A 16,666-nucleotide genomic window follows, 5' to 3' on the forward strand; every position below is an offset into this window, starting at 1 on the left:
GTGGTACTTATTTAGATTCCATTAGGAGGTTTATTTCAGGGCCTATTCATTCTGGATTAGGTTTTGCTACACATACACAAATTAAGAGTATTACTTGTCGGTTTCTTATTTGGGAAAGTGAGACATTTCTAACTCACATTTCCTTTCAGATTCTGTTGCCTGTGATTTGTTTTTAAACCTTTGTTTAAAGCAGCTGGCTAATCCTGGTACCCCTCCTTGTAGAGGTGAGGGCGCATCTTGTTTTGAGTATATTTCTAATAAACAAAGCTAAAGGATTTTAGAACTTCAAAGGGAGCATTATGAGCATCTGTTCCAACACCATCATTTAACCAAGGAAGACAGGTTTTGGTCACTTTCTCAAGTTGGATTAGTTGTTAGGATTAGTCGTCAGCAGAACAGGTACTGGAATGCAGGTGTTCTGAAGTCAAGGGACATTTTTTAATAGCCACATATTCTTTTGATCAGTGCTGTTATGAAATATTTGATATATAAGAATATGTGTATATGTGAATTACGAAGTCTAGTAGTCAAGCCCCCACGTGCCCATCACCCGACTGAGAACCTCACCGTTACCAATGCTGCCGCAGAACCTGGCATAGCCCGCCTGCTCCCATCCCCCTGACTCCTCTACGTGTGTGACCCCTCTCTGAAACTTTGTGGTTTTCTCATTCACTTATTTTATAGTTTCATCCTATGGTATCTGTCCCTGCACTGTTTTAGTTGTGCTTGCTTTTGAACTTCATAAAAATGTTATCAAACGTCCGTGTGGCTTGTTCCTTTTTCTTTACGTTGTTTCTAAGATTACCCATATTGATGAGTATATCTGTACTTACTCTTTTTGTTTGTTTTAAATTTATTTTTTGGCTACATTGGGTCTTTTTTTTTTTTTAAATAGGACTCTATTCACAGGAGTCTTAGCCTTTAGAAATATTTTGCATTGAAAGAAAGCTATAAAGAATTGATCTTTTCTTTAGATCAATTCTTTAGAATTGTTTAAAAGTTTTATGTTATATAACCACATGTAAAAATTATGACTAATGAATTCAATCAAACTCCAAATACTAATCCTCTGAAAGTAGCTTTTAGGTTAAGATATTAAGTGTGGCTCAATGTTGTACCTTCAGTTGACTTGTCATCTATTGAAAGAAGGCCCACTTGGATGGGAGCCCCATCTTCCTCTCTGCCTTGACTCAGGTGGGCCTGTGCTCATACATATCCCTACTTGTAGGCATGACCTATTCTTAGATTTCAACTCTCTGATGCGTTCAAGAAATTCTGTAATCTTCTACTTTATCCAGCTTTGTCTTCTTGTTAGGATAACACTCTTCACAGCTTTCTCCATCTTAAGTGGAAACTAGCAGTCCCATTGTGATGATTTTTTTTTAATTAATTATTTTATACAGCAGGTTCTTCTTAGTCATCCATTCTACACATATCAGTGTATATATGTCAATCCCAATCTCCCAATTCATCCCACCACCATCCCCCACCACTTCCCCCTCTTGGTGTCCATTCGTTTGTTCTCTACATCTGTGTCTCTATTTCTGCCCTGCAAACCAGTTCATCTGTACCATTTTTCTAGGTTCCACGTATATGTGTTAATGTATGATATTTGTTTTTCTCTTTCTGCCTTACTTCACTCTGTATGACAGTCTCATCCATCCACATATCCACAAATGACCCAATTTTGTTCCTTTTTATGGCTGAGTAATACTCCATTGTATATATGTACCACATCTTTATCCATTCGTCTGTTGATGAGCATTTAGGTTGCTTCCATGTCCTGGCTATTGTAAATAGTGCTGCAGTGAACATTGGGGTGCATGTGTCTTTTTGAATTATGGTTTTCTCTGGGTATATGCCCAGTAGTGGGATTGCTGGGTCATATGGTAATTCTATTTTTAGTTTTTCAAGGAACCTCCATACTCTTCTCCATAGTGGCTGTATCAATTTACATTCCCACCAACAGTGCAAGAGGGTTCCCTTTCCTCCACACCCTCTCAAGCATTTGTTGTTTGTAGATTTTCTGATGATGCCCATTCTAACTGGTGTGAAGTGATACTTCATTGTAGTTTTGATTTGCATTTCTCTAATGATTAGTGACGTTGAACAGCTTTTCATGTGCTTCTTGGCCATCTATATGTCTTCTTTGGAGAAATGTCTATTTAGTCTTCTGCCCATTTTTGGATTGGGTTGTTTGTTTTTTTTAATATTGAGCTGCATGAGCTGTTTATATATTTTGGAGATTAATCCTTTGTCCGTTGATTCGTTTGCAAATATTTTCTCCCATTCTGAGGGCTGTCTTTTCGTCTTGTTTATGGTTTCCTTTGCTGTGCAAAAGCTTTGAAGTTTCATTAGGTCCCATTTGTTTATTTTTGTTTTTATTTCCATTATTCTAGGAGGTGGGTCAAAAAAGATCTTGCTGTGATTTATGTCAAAGAGTGTTCTTCCTATGTTTTCCTCTAAGAGTTTTATAGTGTCCGGTCTTACATTTAGGTCTCTACTCCATTTTGAATTTATTTTTGTGTGTGGTGTTAGGGAGTGTTCTAACTTTACTCTTTTACATGTAGCTGTCCAGTTTTCCCAGCACCACTTATTGAAGAGACTGTCCTTTCTCCATTGTATATCCTTGCCTCCTTTGTCATAGATTAGTTGACCATACCTGTGTGGGTTTATCTCAGGGCTTCCTATCTTGTTCCATTGATCTATATTTCTGTTTCTGTGCCAGTACCATATTGTCTTGATAACTGTAGCTTTGTAGTATAGTCTGATTCTTCCAGCTCTGTTTTTTTCCCTGAAGACTGCTTTGGCTATTCGGGGTCTTTGGTGTCGCCATACAAATTTTAAGATGTTTTGTTCTCGTTCTGTAAAAAATGCCATTGGTAATGGCATCAAATCTGTAGATTGCTTTGGGTAGTATAGTCATTTTCACAGTATTGATTCTTTCAATCCAAGAACATGGTATATCTCTCCATCTGTTGGTATCATCTTTAATTCCTTTCATCAGTGTCTTATAGTTTTCTGCATACAGGTCTTTTGTCTCCCTAGGTAGGTTTATTCCTAGGTATTTTATTCTTTTTGTTGCAGTGGTAAATGGGAGTGTTTCCTTAATTTCTCATTCAGATTTTCCATTATTACTGTATAGGAATGCAAGAGGTTTCTGTGCATTAATTTTGTATCCTGCAACTTTACCAAATTCATTGATTAGCTCTAGTAGTTTTCTGGTGGCATCTTTAGGATTCTCTACGTATAGTATCATGTCATCTGCAAACAGTGACAGTTTTACTACTTCTTTTCCAATTTGTATTCCTTTTATTTCTTTTTCTTCTCTGATTGCCGTGGCTAGGACTTCCAAAACTATGTTGAATAATAGTGGTGAGAGTGGACATCCTTGTCTTGTTCCTGATCTTAGAGGAAATGCTTTCAGTTTTTCACCATTGATAATGATGTTTGCTGTGGGTTTGTCGTATATGGCCTTTATTTTGTTGAGGTAGGTTCCCTCTCTGACCACTTTCTGAAGAGTTTTTATCATAAATTGGTGTTGAATTTTGTCAGAAGCTTCTGCATCTATTGAGATGATCATATGGTTTTTATTCTTCAGTTTGTTAATATGGTGTATCACATTGATTGATTTGTGTATATTGAAGAATCCTTGCATCCCTGGGATAAATCCCACTTGATCATGGTGTATGATCCTTTTAATGTGTTGTTGGATTCTGTTTGCTAGTATTTTGTTGAGGATTTTTGCATCTATATTCATCAGTGATATTGGTCTGTAATTTCCTTTTTTTGTAGTATCTTTGTCTGGTTTTGGTATCAGGGTGATGGTGGCCTCATAGAATGAGTTTGGGAGTGTTCCTTCCTCTGCAATTTTTTGGAAGAGTTTGAAAAGGATGGGTGTTAGCTCTTCTCTAAATGTTTGATAGAATTCACCTGTGAAGCCATCTGGTCCTGCACTTTTGTTTGTTGGAAGATTTTTAATCACTGTTTCAATTTCATTGCTTGTGATTGGTCTGTTCATATTTTCTATTTCTTCCTGGTTCATTCTTGGAAGGTTATGCCTCTAAGAATTTGTCCATTTCTTTCAGGTTGTCCTATTTATCGGCATAGAGTTGCTTGTAGTAGTCTCTTTTGATGCTTTGTATTTCTGCGGTGTCTGTTGTAACTTCTCCTTTTTCATTTCTAATTTTATTGATTTGAGTCCTCTCCCTCTTTTTGTTGATAAGTCTGGCTAATGGTTTATCAATTTTGTTTATCTTCTCGAAGAACCACGTTTTAGTCTTATTGATCTTTGCTATTGTTTTCTTTGTTTCTATTTCATTTATTTCTGCTCTGATCTTTATGATTTCTTTCCTTCTGCTAACTTTGGGTTTTGTTTATTCTTCTTTCTCTAGTTCCTTTAGGTGTAAGATTAGGTTGTTTATTTGAGATTTTTCTTGTTTCTTGAGGTAGGCTTGTATAGCTATAAACTTCCCTCTTAGAACTGCTTTTGCTGCATCCCATAGGTTTTGGATTGTCGTGTTTTCATTGTCATTTGTCTCTAGGTATTTTTTATTTCCTCTTTAATTTCTTCAGTGATCTCTTGGTTATTTAGTAACGTATTGTTTATCCTCCATGTGTTTGTGTTTTTTACATTTTTTTTTCCTTGTAATTGATTTCTAATCTCATAGCATTGTGGTCAGAAAAGATGCTTGATATGATTTCAATTTTCTTAAATTTACTGAGGCTTGATTTGTGACCCAAGATGTGATCTATCCTGAAGGATGTTCCTTGCGCACTTGAGAAGAAAGTGTAATCTGCCGTTTTTGGATGGAATGTCGTATAAATATCAATTAAATATATCTGGTTTATTTTGTCTTTTAAAGCTTCTGTTTCCTTATTTATTTTCATTTTAGATGATCTGTCCATTGGTGTAAGTGAGGCGTTAAAGTCTCCCACTATTATTGTGTTACTGTCGATTTTCTCTTTTACAGCTGTTAGCAGTTGTCTTATGTGTTGAGGTGCTTCTATGTTGATCATTATGTGGTGTCCTTCCTTATCTCTTGTAACATTCTTTATTTTAAAGTCTATTTTATCTGATATGAGTATTGCTACTCCAGCTTTCTTTTGATATCCATTTGCATGGAATATCTTTTTCTGTTCCCTCACTTTCAGTCTGTATGTGTCCCTAGGTCTGAAGTGGGTCTCTTGTAGACAGCATACGTATGGGTCTTGTTTTTGTATCCATTCAGCAAGCCTGTGTCTTTTGATTGGAGCATTTAATACATTCACGTTTAAGGTAATTATCGATATGTATGTTCCTATGACCATTTTCTGAATTGTTTTGGGTTTGTTTTTGGAGGTCCTTTTCTTCTCTTGTGTTTCCCACTTAGAGAAGTTCCTTTAGCATTTGTTGTAGAGCTGGTTTGGTGGTGCTGAATTCTCTTAGCTTTTGCTTGTCTGTAACGCTTTTGATTTCTCCATTGAATCTGAATGAGATCCTTGCCAGGTAGAGTAATCTTGGTTATAGGTTCTTCCCTTTCATCACTTTAAGTATATAATGCCACTCCCTTCTGGCTTGTAGAGTTTCTACTGAGAAATCAGCTGTTAACCTTATGGGAGTTCCCTTGTATGTTATTTGTCGTTTTTCCCTTGCTGCTTTCAATAATTTTTCTTTGTCTTTAATTTTTGCCAATTTGATTACTATATGTCTCGGTGTGTTTCTCCTTGGGTTTATCCTGTATGGGACTCGCTGCGCTTCCTGGACCTGGGTGGCTATTTCCTTTCCCATGTTAGGGAAGTTTTCAACTATAATCTCTGCAAATATTTTCTCTCGTCTTTCCTCTCTCTCTTCTCCTTCTGGGACCCCTATAATGCGAATGTTGTTGCGTGTGATGTTGTCCCAGAGGTCTCTTAGGTTGTCTTCATTTGTTTTCATTCTTTTTTCTTTATTCTGTTCCGCAACAGAATTCCACCATTCTGTCTTCCAGGTCAGTTATCTGTTCTTCTGCCTCAGTTATTCTGCTATTGACTCCTTGTAGTGTATTTTTCATTTCAGTTATTGTATTATTCATCTCTGTTTGTTCTTTAATTCTTGTAGATCTTTGTTAAACATTTCTTGCATCTTCTGGATCTTTGCCTCCCTTCTTTTTCTGAGGTCCTGGATCATCTTCACTATCATTATTCTGAATTCTTTTTCTGGAAGGTTGCATATCTCCACTTCATTTAGTTGTTTTTCTGGGGTTTTATCTTGTTCCTTCATCTGGTACCTAGCCCTCTGCCTTTTCATCTTGTCTGTCTTTCTGTGAATGTGGTTTTTGTTCCACAGGCTGCAGTATTGTAGTTCTTGCTTCTGCTGTCTGCCCTCTGGTGGATGAGGCTATCTAAGAGGCTTGTGCAAGTTTCCTGATGGGAGGGACCAGTGGTGGGTAGAGCTGGCTGTTGCTCTGGTGGGCAGAGCTCAGTAAAACTTTAATCCACTTATTTGCTGACAGGTGGGGCTTGGTTCCCTCCCTGTTGGTTGTTTGCCCTGAGGTGACCCAACACTGGAGCCTACCCAGCCAGGCTCTTTGGTGGGGCTAATGGTGGACTCTGGGAGGGCTCAGGCTAAGGGGTACTTCCCAGAACTGCTGCTGCTGGTGTCCTTGTCCCTTGGTGAGCCATAGCTGCCCCCCGCCTCTGCAGGAGACCCTCCAACACTACCAGGTAGGTCTGGTTCAGTCTCCTACGGGGTCACTGCTCCTTCCCCTGGGTCCCAATGTGCACACTACTTTGTGTGTGCCCTCCAAGAGTGGACTCTGTTTCCCCCAGTCCTGCCAAAGTCCTGCAATCAAATCCTGCTAGCCTCCAAAGTCTGATTTTCTAGGAATTCCTCCTCTCTTTTCCAGACCCCCTGGTTTGGAAGCCTGACGTGGGGCTCAGAACCTTCACTCCAGTGGGTGGACTTCTGTGGTATAAGTGTTCTCCAGCCAGTTTGTGAGTCACCCACCCAGCAGTTATGGGATTTGATTTTATTGTGATTGCGCCCCTCCTACCGTCTCATTGTGGCTTCTCCTTTGTCTTTGGATGTGGAGTATCTTTTTTGGTGAGTTCCGGTGTCTTCCTTTCGATGATTGTTCAGCAGTTAGTTGTGATTCTGGTGTTTTTGCAAAAGGGAGTGCGAGCACGTCCTTCTACTTCACCATCTTGAACCAATCTCCTGCGTTGGGTCTTTGTTGCTGCGTGCAGGCTTTCTCTGGTTGCGGTGAGTGGGAGCTACTCTTCCTTGTGGTGTGCGGGCTTCTCATTGCGATGGTTTGTCTTGTTGCGGAGCATGGGCTCTAGGTGCACAGGCTTCAGTAGTTGCAGCACATGGGCTCAGTAGTTGTGTGTGGGCTTCAGTAATTGTGGCTCGTGGGCTCAGTAGTTGTGGCTCGCGGGCTCTAGAGCACAGGCTCAGTAGTTGTGGTGCACGGGCCTAGCTGGTCCGCCGCATGTGGGATCTTCCCGGACCAGGGATCAAACCTGTGTCCCCTGAATTGGCAGGAGGATTCTTAACCACTGAGCCACCAGGGAAGTCCCAGCCACTGACTTTTTGAAGAATTTAGATTAGCTGCTTAGAGAATGTGCTACATTCTGGATTTTCTGAGTGTTTCCTCATGATATCATTTAACTCGTTCTTCTGTCACCTGAATTTTCTGTATAGAGGTGGTTGAGTCTGCAGGTATGATCAGATGCAGATTGAAGAGTTTTGACAAGGTTGCTACTTCCTGTAGATAGTGGTGTATATTCATGCTGTATCACAACTTGTGGTACATGCCAGCCTGCTTCTCATTAACGATCCCAAGTTTGATTGCTTGGTTAAATTGGTGCTTCCCACATCTCCCCATTGTAAAGGCACGTTTCCCCGCTTGAGATTCAGAGCTTACCCTCCTCTGAATAACCTCAAAGTTGGCACGTTCATACTTAATCTTTTGAGTACCCCTCTGGTTTCTGTACGTAGCCAACATTCATGTGCAGCCATGTCTGGAGAATAAGACTGAGGATCCAGCAGGAAATACTGTTTCTTTGTTTGTTTAAGAACAGTGTTTGTTTAAGATAAGACCAGTTTTTCTTGTCTGACTCAAAGGGTATTTCTGAAAGAGTAATTATGCAAATGTTTTTAATGAATGGATGGCCATTGTTATTAGTTCAACAATATTCATTTGTATGTATACTTCTGTTATTTTTTTAAAAGTTCTTTATAGTCATACTGTTTATTCATAATGTAAGCAAAAGCTCATTATCTGAGTACATGGGAAAATAAAAGAATACCTTTAGAAAATGAAATAACACTGCCTGAAGGTAGTTTCCTCCTCTCTTGAGCGCCTCGTGAATAATGTATCTTGTTGGAATAGAATTTAGGGGAAAAGGATCACACTCTGTATATGAGTTTTCAAATTCCAGAGTCCACCGAACATTCATAAATGTCTGCTTGAGTTACCCAGGAGGCCCTTAGCACTCACTCACTGAGGAGGGACCCTCAGAACAGCAGTCTTTTCAAGTGTGGCAGTATATGTTCAGTTTTTTGAGAAATTACCCTTTACCCCAAATTACCTTCCTTCTATGAATGTTATTGTGACTAAACCATGTGCTTCAAGGAAAGTGAGATATTTAGTATCAGATGAATACATACCCTCGGACCTCAAACTGTAGAAGGAAAGACTGAATGAAAGGGTACTTGAGTAAGCATCATGTCGGAATCTCAGAATCACTGGTTTATGAGCTGTCCATTGTGTTTATGAAAAATTCACCCTGTTTACTTGTGAAGAGTCAGACTTCAGGGCCCTTGGCCAGTTAGCCAGATACCACAGTGTAGGACAAGTTGCCATTATATAGCTAGGGCATCAGTGTGCGGTGTGCGTGTGAGAGCTGTGAGCTCCAAAAAAGACATAATGCATCCTTAACTGTCATGCTTTAAACAAAAGGAGGTTTAGAGGGCCCCACTCTTAGCCTCTGCTTTCTTGTGGTTTAGGGATATTGCAGTGATATTTAAAAGATGTCTCTTTTTTCCCTTAATTTTTTACTGAAGTATATATAACATTTGTATTAAAAGGTGCACAACAAATCATACATGTGTAAACTGAGTGAATTTGCAAAATGTAGCCATCACTCAGATCAAGAAATAGTGCACAACCAGTGTCTTAGAAGCTCCCCCTCATTCCTGCCTTCTCCTGGTTGTCCTTGTAGCTATTATCCTGACTTCTAACCCTGTGGATTAGTTTTGATCCCACACCCATACACCACACACAGCCTCTCAGCATTCGTGTGTGTGTGTGTGTGTGTGTGTGTGTTGACAGGTCTTCAGTGGGATTTTGATTATAAAACTCTGTATAACTAGTCGAACGAAGTTGCTAATTCATCCAGGGGAATCTTTAACAAAAACCATCCCCAAAAATATGCCCTTGGGCCAAAATTGTGAACAAGAGAAAAACAAAGAGGGGAGAATCAGAACCATTTTGCTGGTAAAAGATTGCCTTTACAGCCATCCTCTTCTTGGTTCGGTATTCCAGGAAACATGGTCACGTTACCCCAACTAGGATGCTTTAGCAAGACTAATAAAGAATTGTCGGGTGTGAGTGATCACGAAGAATTCCTTATTTGTTTACGAAGAGGAGGGTGAGGCTTCTGATTTCCTGACTGCAGCAGACGTGACAGCTGACAAGTCTGATAGAAGGGTGTGCTACTGAAAAGCCATAAAAATCACGTCCAAGAACTCAACAGGCTTTGGGCCTGGGAACAAGCAGCCTTAGACTTTCAAAAGCCCCACAGAGGTCCCTGTGCATTGAGTCATGCTCACAGCGATGATCTTGAGTCATTGTGAAATTACGTTCAGTGCACTCTCTGGAAAGAGAAGCATTGCTGTCAGAGGATGATTGGGAGCTTGGCTTCGGGGTCAGCTAGAATCAGCCCTGCATTTGGTACTTGTAGCTGTGTGACCCTGGGCAATTTACTTAGCCTCATCTGTAAAATGGGGACAATAGTATTTTTTCCCAATAGCATTGTTGTGAGGATCACGTAGAATTCTGAGTGGCATTCCTTGTAAGCTCTTTTGCTAGATGTTATTAATTTTTGATTGTGAAAAATTATTAGGTGGAACATCCTATTCTTTGGTTACAAATGGGATGTAACCTTTTAAAACATTTGAGATCTCCTGGGTAGAGCCTCTCTAAACACATATAGTGCAAAAGATAACTACTTTTATTACTTGGAAGTAATAGAGACATTTACACTTTGAAGCAATTCATAGTAGAAAGTAAAGTAAGTGGACAAAGACAGCCAAGCCAAGGAGACTAGTAAAAGCTCAAGAAGAGGCGCATATAATGGCTTGTTCCTCCTTGAGTTTAATGTTGCTCTATTACCTAAGTGTAACCGTACATCATCCAGATCCACATCCTCTCCTGCTCTGTTCCTCTCTCATTAGTGGGGTGCTGTGTCCCACTGACAGAAATGATGAATTGTCTCTGTTTCTTCCTTCCTTGGTACTTATTTAGATGGCTGATTTACGAAGAGCCTGGATTTCAGGGTGTCCCTTTTATCCTGGAACCTGGTGAATACCCTGACTTATCCTTCTGGGATACAGAGGAGGCGTATATTGGATCCATGCGGCCTCTGAAAATGGTAAAGATGGAATCCAACGATGTGTTCTTAGAATCAGTAATTCTTTGCTTAACTTTGATAATTCATGGAATGTGACTTTAAAGCAATAAAGCAGACTTTTTAAAAACAAATATGTAGAAGATGGGACCTATTGCTAGATAGAAATAATAGAAAGGTTAACTTGCTAGATGCTACAGATGAAAAAATGTGGATAAGCCGATGGCCTTGGCCTTCAAGGTGTTCTCGGCCTTGCAGAGCCACTGATGTGTGTGCAGAGCTCGGCCCAGAGCAGAAATGAGAAAGTGAAGAATTAAACCTTTGAGGAAGAACAGGAGGACGGGCAGATAAAGTCCAACTTGTAGGTGTCAGAAAAGAGAAGGGGGATAATTAGGAGAGCTTCACGATAATTCAAGAGGGTCTTATAAACCAAGCAGGGTTAATTTAGGTGAAGGTTTCAGAGTACACTGCATGATCCAGGGCGGAGCTGGGCAAGGACGGGGCTTGCTGCGGACCAGCCAGTTGTAGTGACAGGAGGCCAGGCGGGTGGCAGCTTTGAGGGCCCTGGAGCTGTATGTCGGAATGAGTGTTGTTCTCCAAAGCTTTTGCCTTAGAAAGGGCCTGTGCTTCCTTCCTCTGTATTTTGCCTTGTTCTTTGTCTGTTTCATCTGCAAGACTCTAAGCCTTGGGAGGATCCAGTCTGCAGCTCAACCCATGTTGAGCTGCATTGTAGTAGGTGCTCACTAAAAACCTACCGCATGAGTGAGGCTCCTGTTAAACCGTGTTCTTGAAATTCCGCTTCGTGATTGTCTTCTGAGGCAGTTTGAGACAAATTAGAAAGGCAGGAAGATAATTTTTTTATCTTAATTTTACCCCTCCTGCCAAAGCTTGTAGTTTAATTACCTAGATGTCTGCTGGTCTTCATGCAAATAATGTTGGGCTTTTTTCTAAAGTTAAATCCATTTTCAAAGAACAAAGTTTTGTTAGTTTTATGAATGTATGAAAGAATCACCTCAGGTTTTGAAGCCAGGTTTTTTTTGTACATCTTTATTGGAGTATAATTGCTTCACAATGTTGTTAGTTTCTGCCATACAACAGAATGAATCAGCTGTATGCACACACATATCCCCATATCCCCTCCCTCTTGAGCCTCCCTCCCACCTTCCCTATCCCTCCCACCCTCCCTATCCCTCCCCTCTAGGTGGTCACAAAGCACCGAGCTGATCTCCCCGTGCTACGCAGCAGCTTCCCACCAGCCATCCATTTTACATTTGGTAGTGTATATATATGTCAGTGCTACTCTCTAAGTTGGTCCCAGCTTACCCTTCCCCCCTGTGTCCTCAAGTCCATTCTCAACGTCTGCATCTTTATTCCTGCCCTACCACTAGGTTCATCAGTACCATTTTTCTAGATTCCATATATATGCGTTAGCATACGGTATTTGTTTTTCTCTTTCTGACTTACTTCACTCTGTATGACAGACTCTAGGTCCATCCACCTCACTACAAACAACTCAGTTTCATTCCTTTTCGTGGCTGAGTAATACTCCATTGTACATATGTGCCATGTCCTCTTTATCCATTTGTCTGTCGACGGACATTTACATTGTTTCCGTGTCCTGGCTCTTGTAAATAGTGCTGCAGTGAACATTTGTGGTACATGTATCTTTTTTGGTTTTTTTTTACGTAAGTAAATTTTATTTTTTTTGTACAGCAGGTTCTTATTAGTTATCTATTTTATACAAATTGGCGTATATATGTCAAGCCCAATCTCCCAGTTCACCCCACCGCCACCACCACATACTACATGTATCTTCTGAGGTATGGTTTCTCAGGGTACATGCCCGATAGTGGGTTGGTGGCAGTTTTTAATGGTAAGCAGCAGAACTGTGAAGTTCACAGCATTCCGAAAGGATTACTTTTGAAAAGCGTACTTACTTGGCTGTGTGAGCCCTGATTTGTTGATAAAATCAGCCACATTCCTTTATAATTACAGTTCATTTGCTGTATTTGAGTGTCTTTGGCTGTACTTTTTTTTAAGGCTTTTAAACATAGAGGTGAAAACTATCCTTCTTTCCCACTGCTGATTTTAACTTTTACCCTACTTAATATTTGTATGAGATACCTCTTCTGTGGTTGATTTTTAGTGAGATTTTTGATTAAAAAAACCATTTTTATTATAAAAATAGAGCAACCCCCATAGACCCATCCTTCTGGCTGCTTTAAATTTATCTAACAGTTTACCTGGTTATTTCAAAAGTCCTTCAGATCATATTGTGAACTTGAGGGAACTTCAACAGTTTTGTAAGCCAGCGGTTGCAAAATCAAATGCCTCCGGGGCCAGGCAGCAAATAGGCGTGAGTAGGCTGGCAGGGAGTTGAACTGCGGAAGAGGTGGAGACAGGCAAACCGCAGCCTGTATCCTGGCTGGAGGGTGAGCCCAATTAATAAGCGCAGATGGTGAAGGTTGCTGCCTGTGAGAATTTGGGTCCAGAGATGTCAGATTTTAGGACTCCTTTTTAAGGTAAGTGAGAAATACGCATTTTTTTTGAGAAGTTTATTGAGTTAAAACAAACAAACAAAAAAAACCCTAACACTCATTTGGTTAAAAAGCACAGCTACTGTACAGATTCAGCTTATAGACCGCCTCTGTGAGACTCTGCTTTAAGTCTTCCTATATCTTCCCTGCGTTTTTGGTAATTTTAGAACTGTCTCAGCATTGATTAAACAAACAGGAATGTGGTTGCTCTGCAGTTCCATGGCTTACCGCAGACTGCTGTGGGTAATAGAAAATGGTAACGTATCTGTGACAAACGGCTTTTCTTATTATGTTATTTTTCTTTTCAGGGTGGCCGTAAAGTTGAATTCCCTATAGATCCAAAGGTAATCTATATATTTTAAAAATTTTATTCCCGTTCCATCTCCACGAAGGTAATACTTGTGTGATTTTACATATCAGCTTCCATAAAACATAATTGCAGCCAAAGGAAGTTGTCCAACTTACACGGCATCCTTCAGGCTGGAAGGTGATGCTGACGGCACCAGTTGTCACTAACAGTATGTGTAGCCATGGCTCAAAGCGTTCGCTGTTGTATTAAGTTTGTAGTTTGTGGTTGTATTTACTAACTGCAGGACCTGTTGCTACTTGCCAGTTACCAAGGAAAAACCTCACTTCTCAAGACAAGTTCTCCCTACTCCCAAATGCTCTTTCTGTTAGTTCTACTTCACACATCTATGACACATAGTTTGATCTATAGTTTGTTTCATTTTTAAAGCAACTTAGAATACTTTGGTTCCTTTAGTTTGGCCTGAGCAAAATTCTAAATATCAGTTATAGACATTGAACAAAAACCAATTATGCATAAACTGTCTTTTGAACCTTGACTTCAGGCTCCACCACAGCAGAAAAAAATTTCTGATTTTTAAAATTACATTTCATGGGGCTTCCCTGGTGGCACAGTGGTTAAGAATCCGCCTGCCAAGGCAGGGGACACGGGTTCGAGCCCTGGTCCGGGAAGATCCCATGTGCCGCGGAGCAACTAAGCCCGTGCGCCACAACTACTGAGCCTGCATGCCACAACTACTGAAGCCCGTGCACCTAGGGCCCACGCTCCACAACAAGAGAAGCCACCGCAATGAGAAGCCTGCACACCACAACAAAGAGTAGCCCCTGCTTGCTGCAACTCAAGAAAGCCTGCGCACAGCCAATGAAGACCTAATGCAGCCAAAAATGAATAAATTTATTAAAAAATTACAAGATACTGTTATTTAATTAATTTAAAAAATATTAGAACTTTTTTTTTTTTTTTTTTTTTGCAGTATGTGGGCCTCTCACTGTTGTGGCCTCTCCCGTTGCGGAGCACAGGCTCCGGACGCGCAGGCTCAGCAGCCATGGCTCATGGGCCCAGCCGCTCTGCGGCATGTGGGATCTTCCTGGACCGGGGCACGAACCCATGTCCCCTGCATCGGCAGGCGGACTCTCAACCACTGCACCACCAGGGAAGCCCTAAAAAATATTAGAACATTTTAATTTGTGTTCCAGGACTTAGTGATATTAAGTGACTAATTTAATGTTTGGCTATTGAGATATTTAACTTTCAACAAATTACTAGCATATCTCATTTATGTTATAGGTAGTTATTTATGAGAAGCCTTTCTTTGAAGGAAAATGTATGGAACTAGAAAAAGAGGTGTGTAATTTTATCATGGAAGGAGGTGAAACAACTGGAAATGAACCTTTGCCCCTTACATCAGTGGGATCTATGAAAGTTCTAAGAGGCATGTAAGTAGACAGGAGTGACCTGTAAGGATTTCTTTTTATTCCCTTTAATAAAGTAAAAATACATGTTCTCTCTCTCCCAAAGATAGCATTCCAGATTGTATGGTAGAGTGAATTTCAAACATGTTTTCTTCAGCTGGTTGTGACCTGGATCTGACACAGCAGTTTGATGGGCTGTTTTGGGGTCAGTCAGCTGAGCAAGGCTGATAAAGTGGCCCATCCAGATTGATCAAATCTACAGTCTTGTTTATTAATATTATGCTCCAAACTATTGAACTGTTAGTTTGCTTTCTATTTTTTAGGATCATATTTTGCACTTTATAGATCTTAATATATTTCCTTTAGAATTGTACCCTGAAAATGGCTTGTAAATAGCCCAAAATATACAATATTTTAATTACTATTGGAAGAAAGTTCATTCGGTTTTATTTGCTGAAGCTCTTTTGAGTCAGTTCTTAGACGTACACGTTCAGACACACGTGTACGCATGCACACTTACCCCACCACACCCCTTCTCGGAACGTTGGTGTGTGCATCTTAGGTTGATTTCTTGGGGCCATTCTGTTAGTCTCTTCAATGCTAGGGAAGCATTCCAATAGTCATAATGCATGAGTCCATGTCTAGCTTTATAGCTATTTATATTTGTCAATGAAACTGATACTTTAACACTACTGAAAATTTCTACTCCTTCATGTTCTTTTGTTGTAGCTGGGTTGCTTATGAGAAGCCTGGCTTTACTGGTCATCAGTATTTGCTTGAAGAAGGAGAATATAAGGACTGGAATGACTGGGGAGGCTACAGTGGAGAACTTCAGTCTTTACGACCTGTATTAGGTGTAAGTCAAAGAAAAGCTAATGGCTAATACTAGGGCATTTTGGGATAATAAACGGCTAGCCTTTGAATTTTGAATTTTTTTTCTCAATAGGATTTTTCAAATGCTCACATGATAATGTACAATGAAAAAAACTTTGGATCCAAAGGTTCCAGTATTGATGTATTAGGAATTGTTGCTGATTTAAAGGAGACTGGATACGGAGTGAAGACACAGTCTGTTAATGTACTGAGTGGAGTGTAAGTGCAATAACCCAATTGGGATTTTAAATATGGGTTTCGCTTTGGTTTGTGTTAAAGTAATGGAGTCTCTGACCCAGAGTAGCACTCAATAAGTACATATCTCAAAAACTAAAACATTAAGTCAGCCATTTAATACTTACTGCCACTATATTTTAATAGCTGCTTTTTAAAATCTTTCTCATATAGTATTTTTTATGTGTAATATAACATTGGAGCAGGCTTTTGAGTTTCATGATAGAAATCTGCAGATCCACTTCCCTTGTCATTCTTCATGGAAAGAACTCATGAATTTCTTATGATGGGAAACAAATAATAATAGTGATCTAACATTAGAAACCTGAGGTTGAGACAAAGTCCCATTTGATTTTCCTGTGGTCCTACACCTGCTCCATTATATTTCCTCACTTTCATGTATAATGTACAGCAGAGTTAATTATATTAATCATATTCTAGATTATATCCCCAGTATTTATCTTATAACTGGAAGTTTGTACCTTTTGACCCCCTTCCTCAAACTCCCCTCCCCCCCCCGACTCCCACCTCTGGTAACCACAAATTTGATCTCCTTTTCTATGAGTTTGTTTGTTTTTTAAGCATAATTGGACTTTCAACAGCATGTTAGTTTGTGGTATACAGCATAGTGATTCAGTATTTCTATGCATTTCAAATGATCACCATGATAAGTCTAGTTACCTTCTGTCACCACACAAAGATGTAACATA

The 16,666-nt window shown here is 39.9% G+C and overlaps 1 protein-coding gene across 1 annotated transcript in view; it reads left to right on the forward strand.

Annotated features, from left to right (window-relative positions):
• The window catches only part of CRYBG1 (crystallin beta-gamma domain containing 1), a gene marked incomplete at its 5' end in the record, with an annotated part of 209,365 nt that overhangs the window by 168,778 nt on the left and 23,921 nt on the right, over positions 1 to 16,666 (forward strand). The window contains 5 exons of the mRNA XM_082668869.1: positions 10,491 to 10,617; positions 13,439 to 13,474; positions 14,725 to 14,873; positions 15,579 to 15,705; positions 15,796 to 15,941. Coding sequence (XP_082524995.1) covers positions 10,491 to 10,617; positions 13,439 to 13,474; positions 14,725 to 14,873; positions 15,579 to 15,705; positions 15,796 to 15,941 — 585 coding nt within the window. The remainder of the gene's footprint in view (positions 1 to 10,490; positions 10,618 to 13,438; positions 13,475 to 14,724; positions 14,874 to 15,578; positions 15,706 to 15,795; positions 15,942 to 16,666) is intronic.

This window comes from Grampus griseus (assembly GCF_964374135.1).
Source record: "Grampus griseus genome assembly, chromosome: 13".
NCBI lineage: Eukaryota > Metazoa > Chordata > Mammalia > Artiodactyla > Delphinidae > Grampus > Grampus griseus.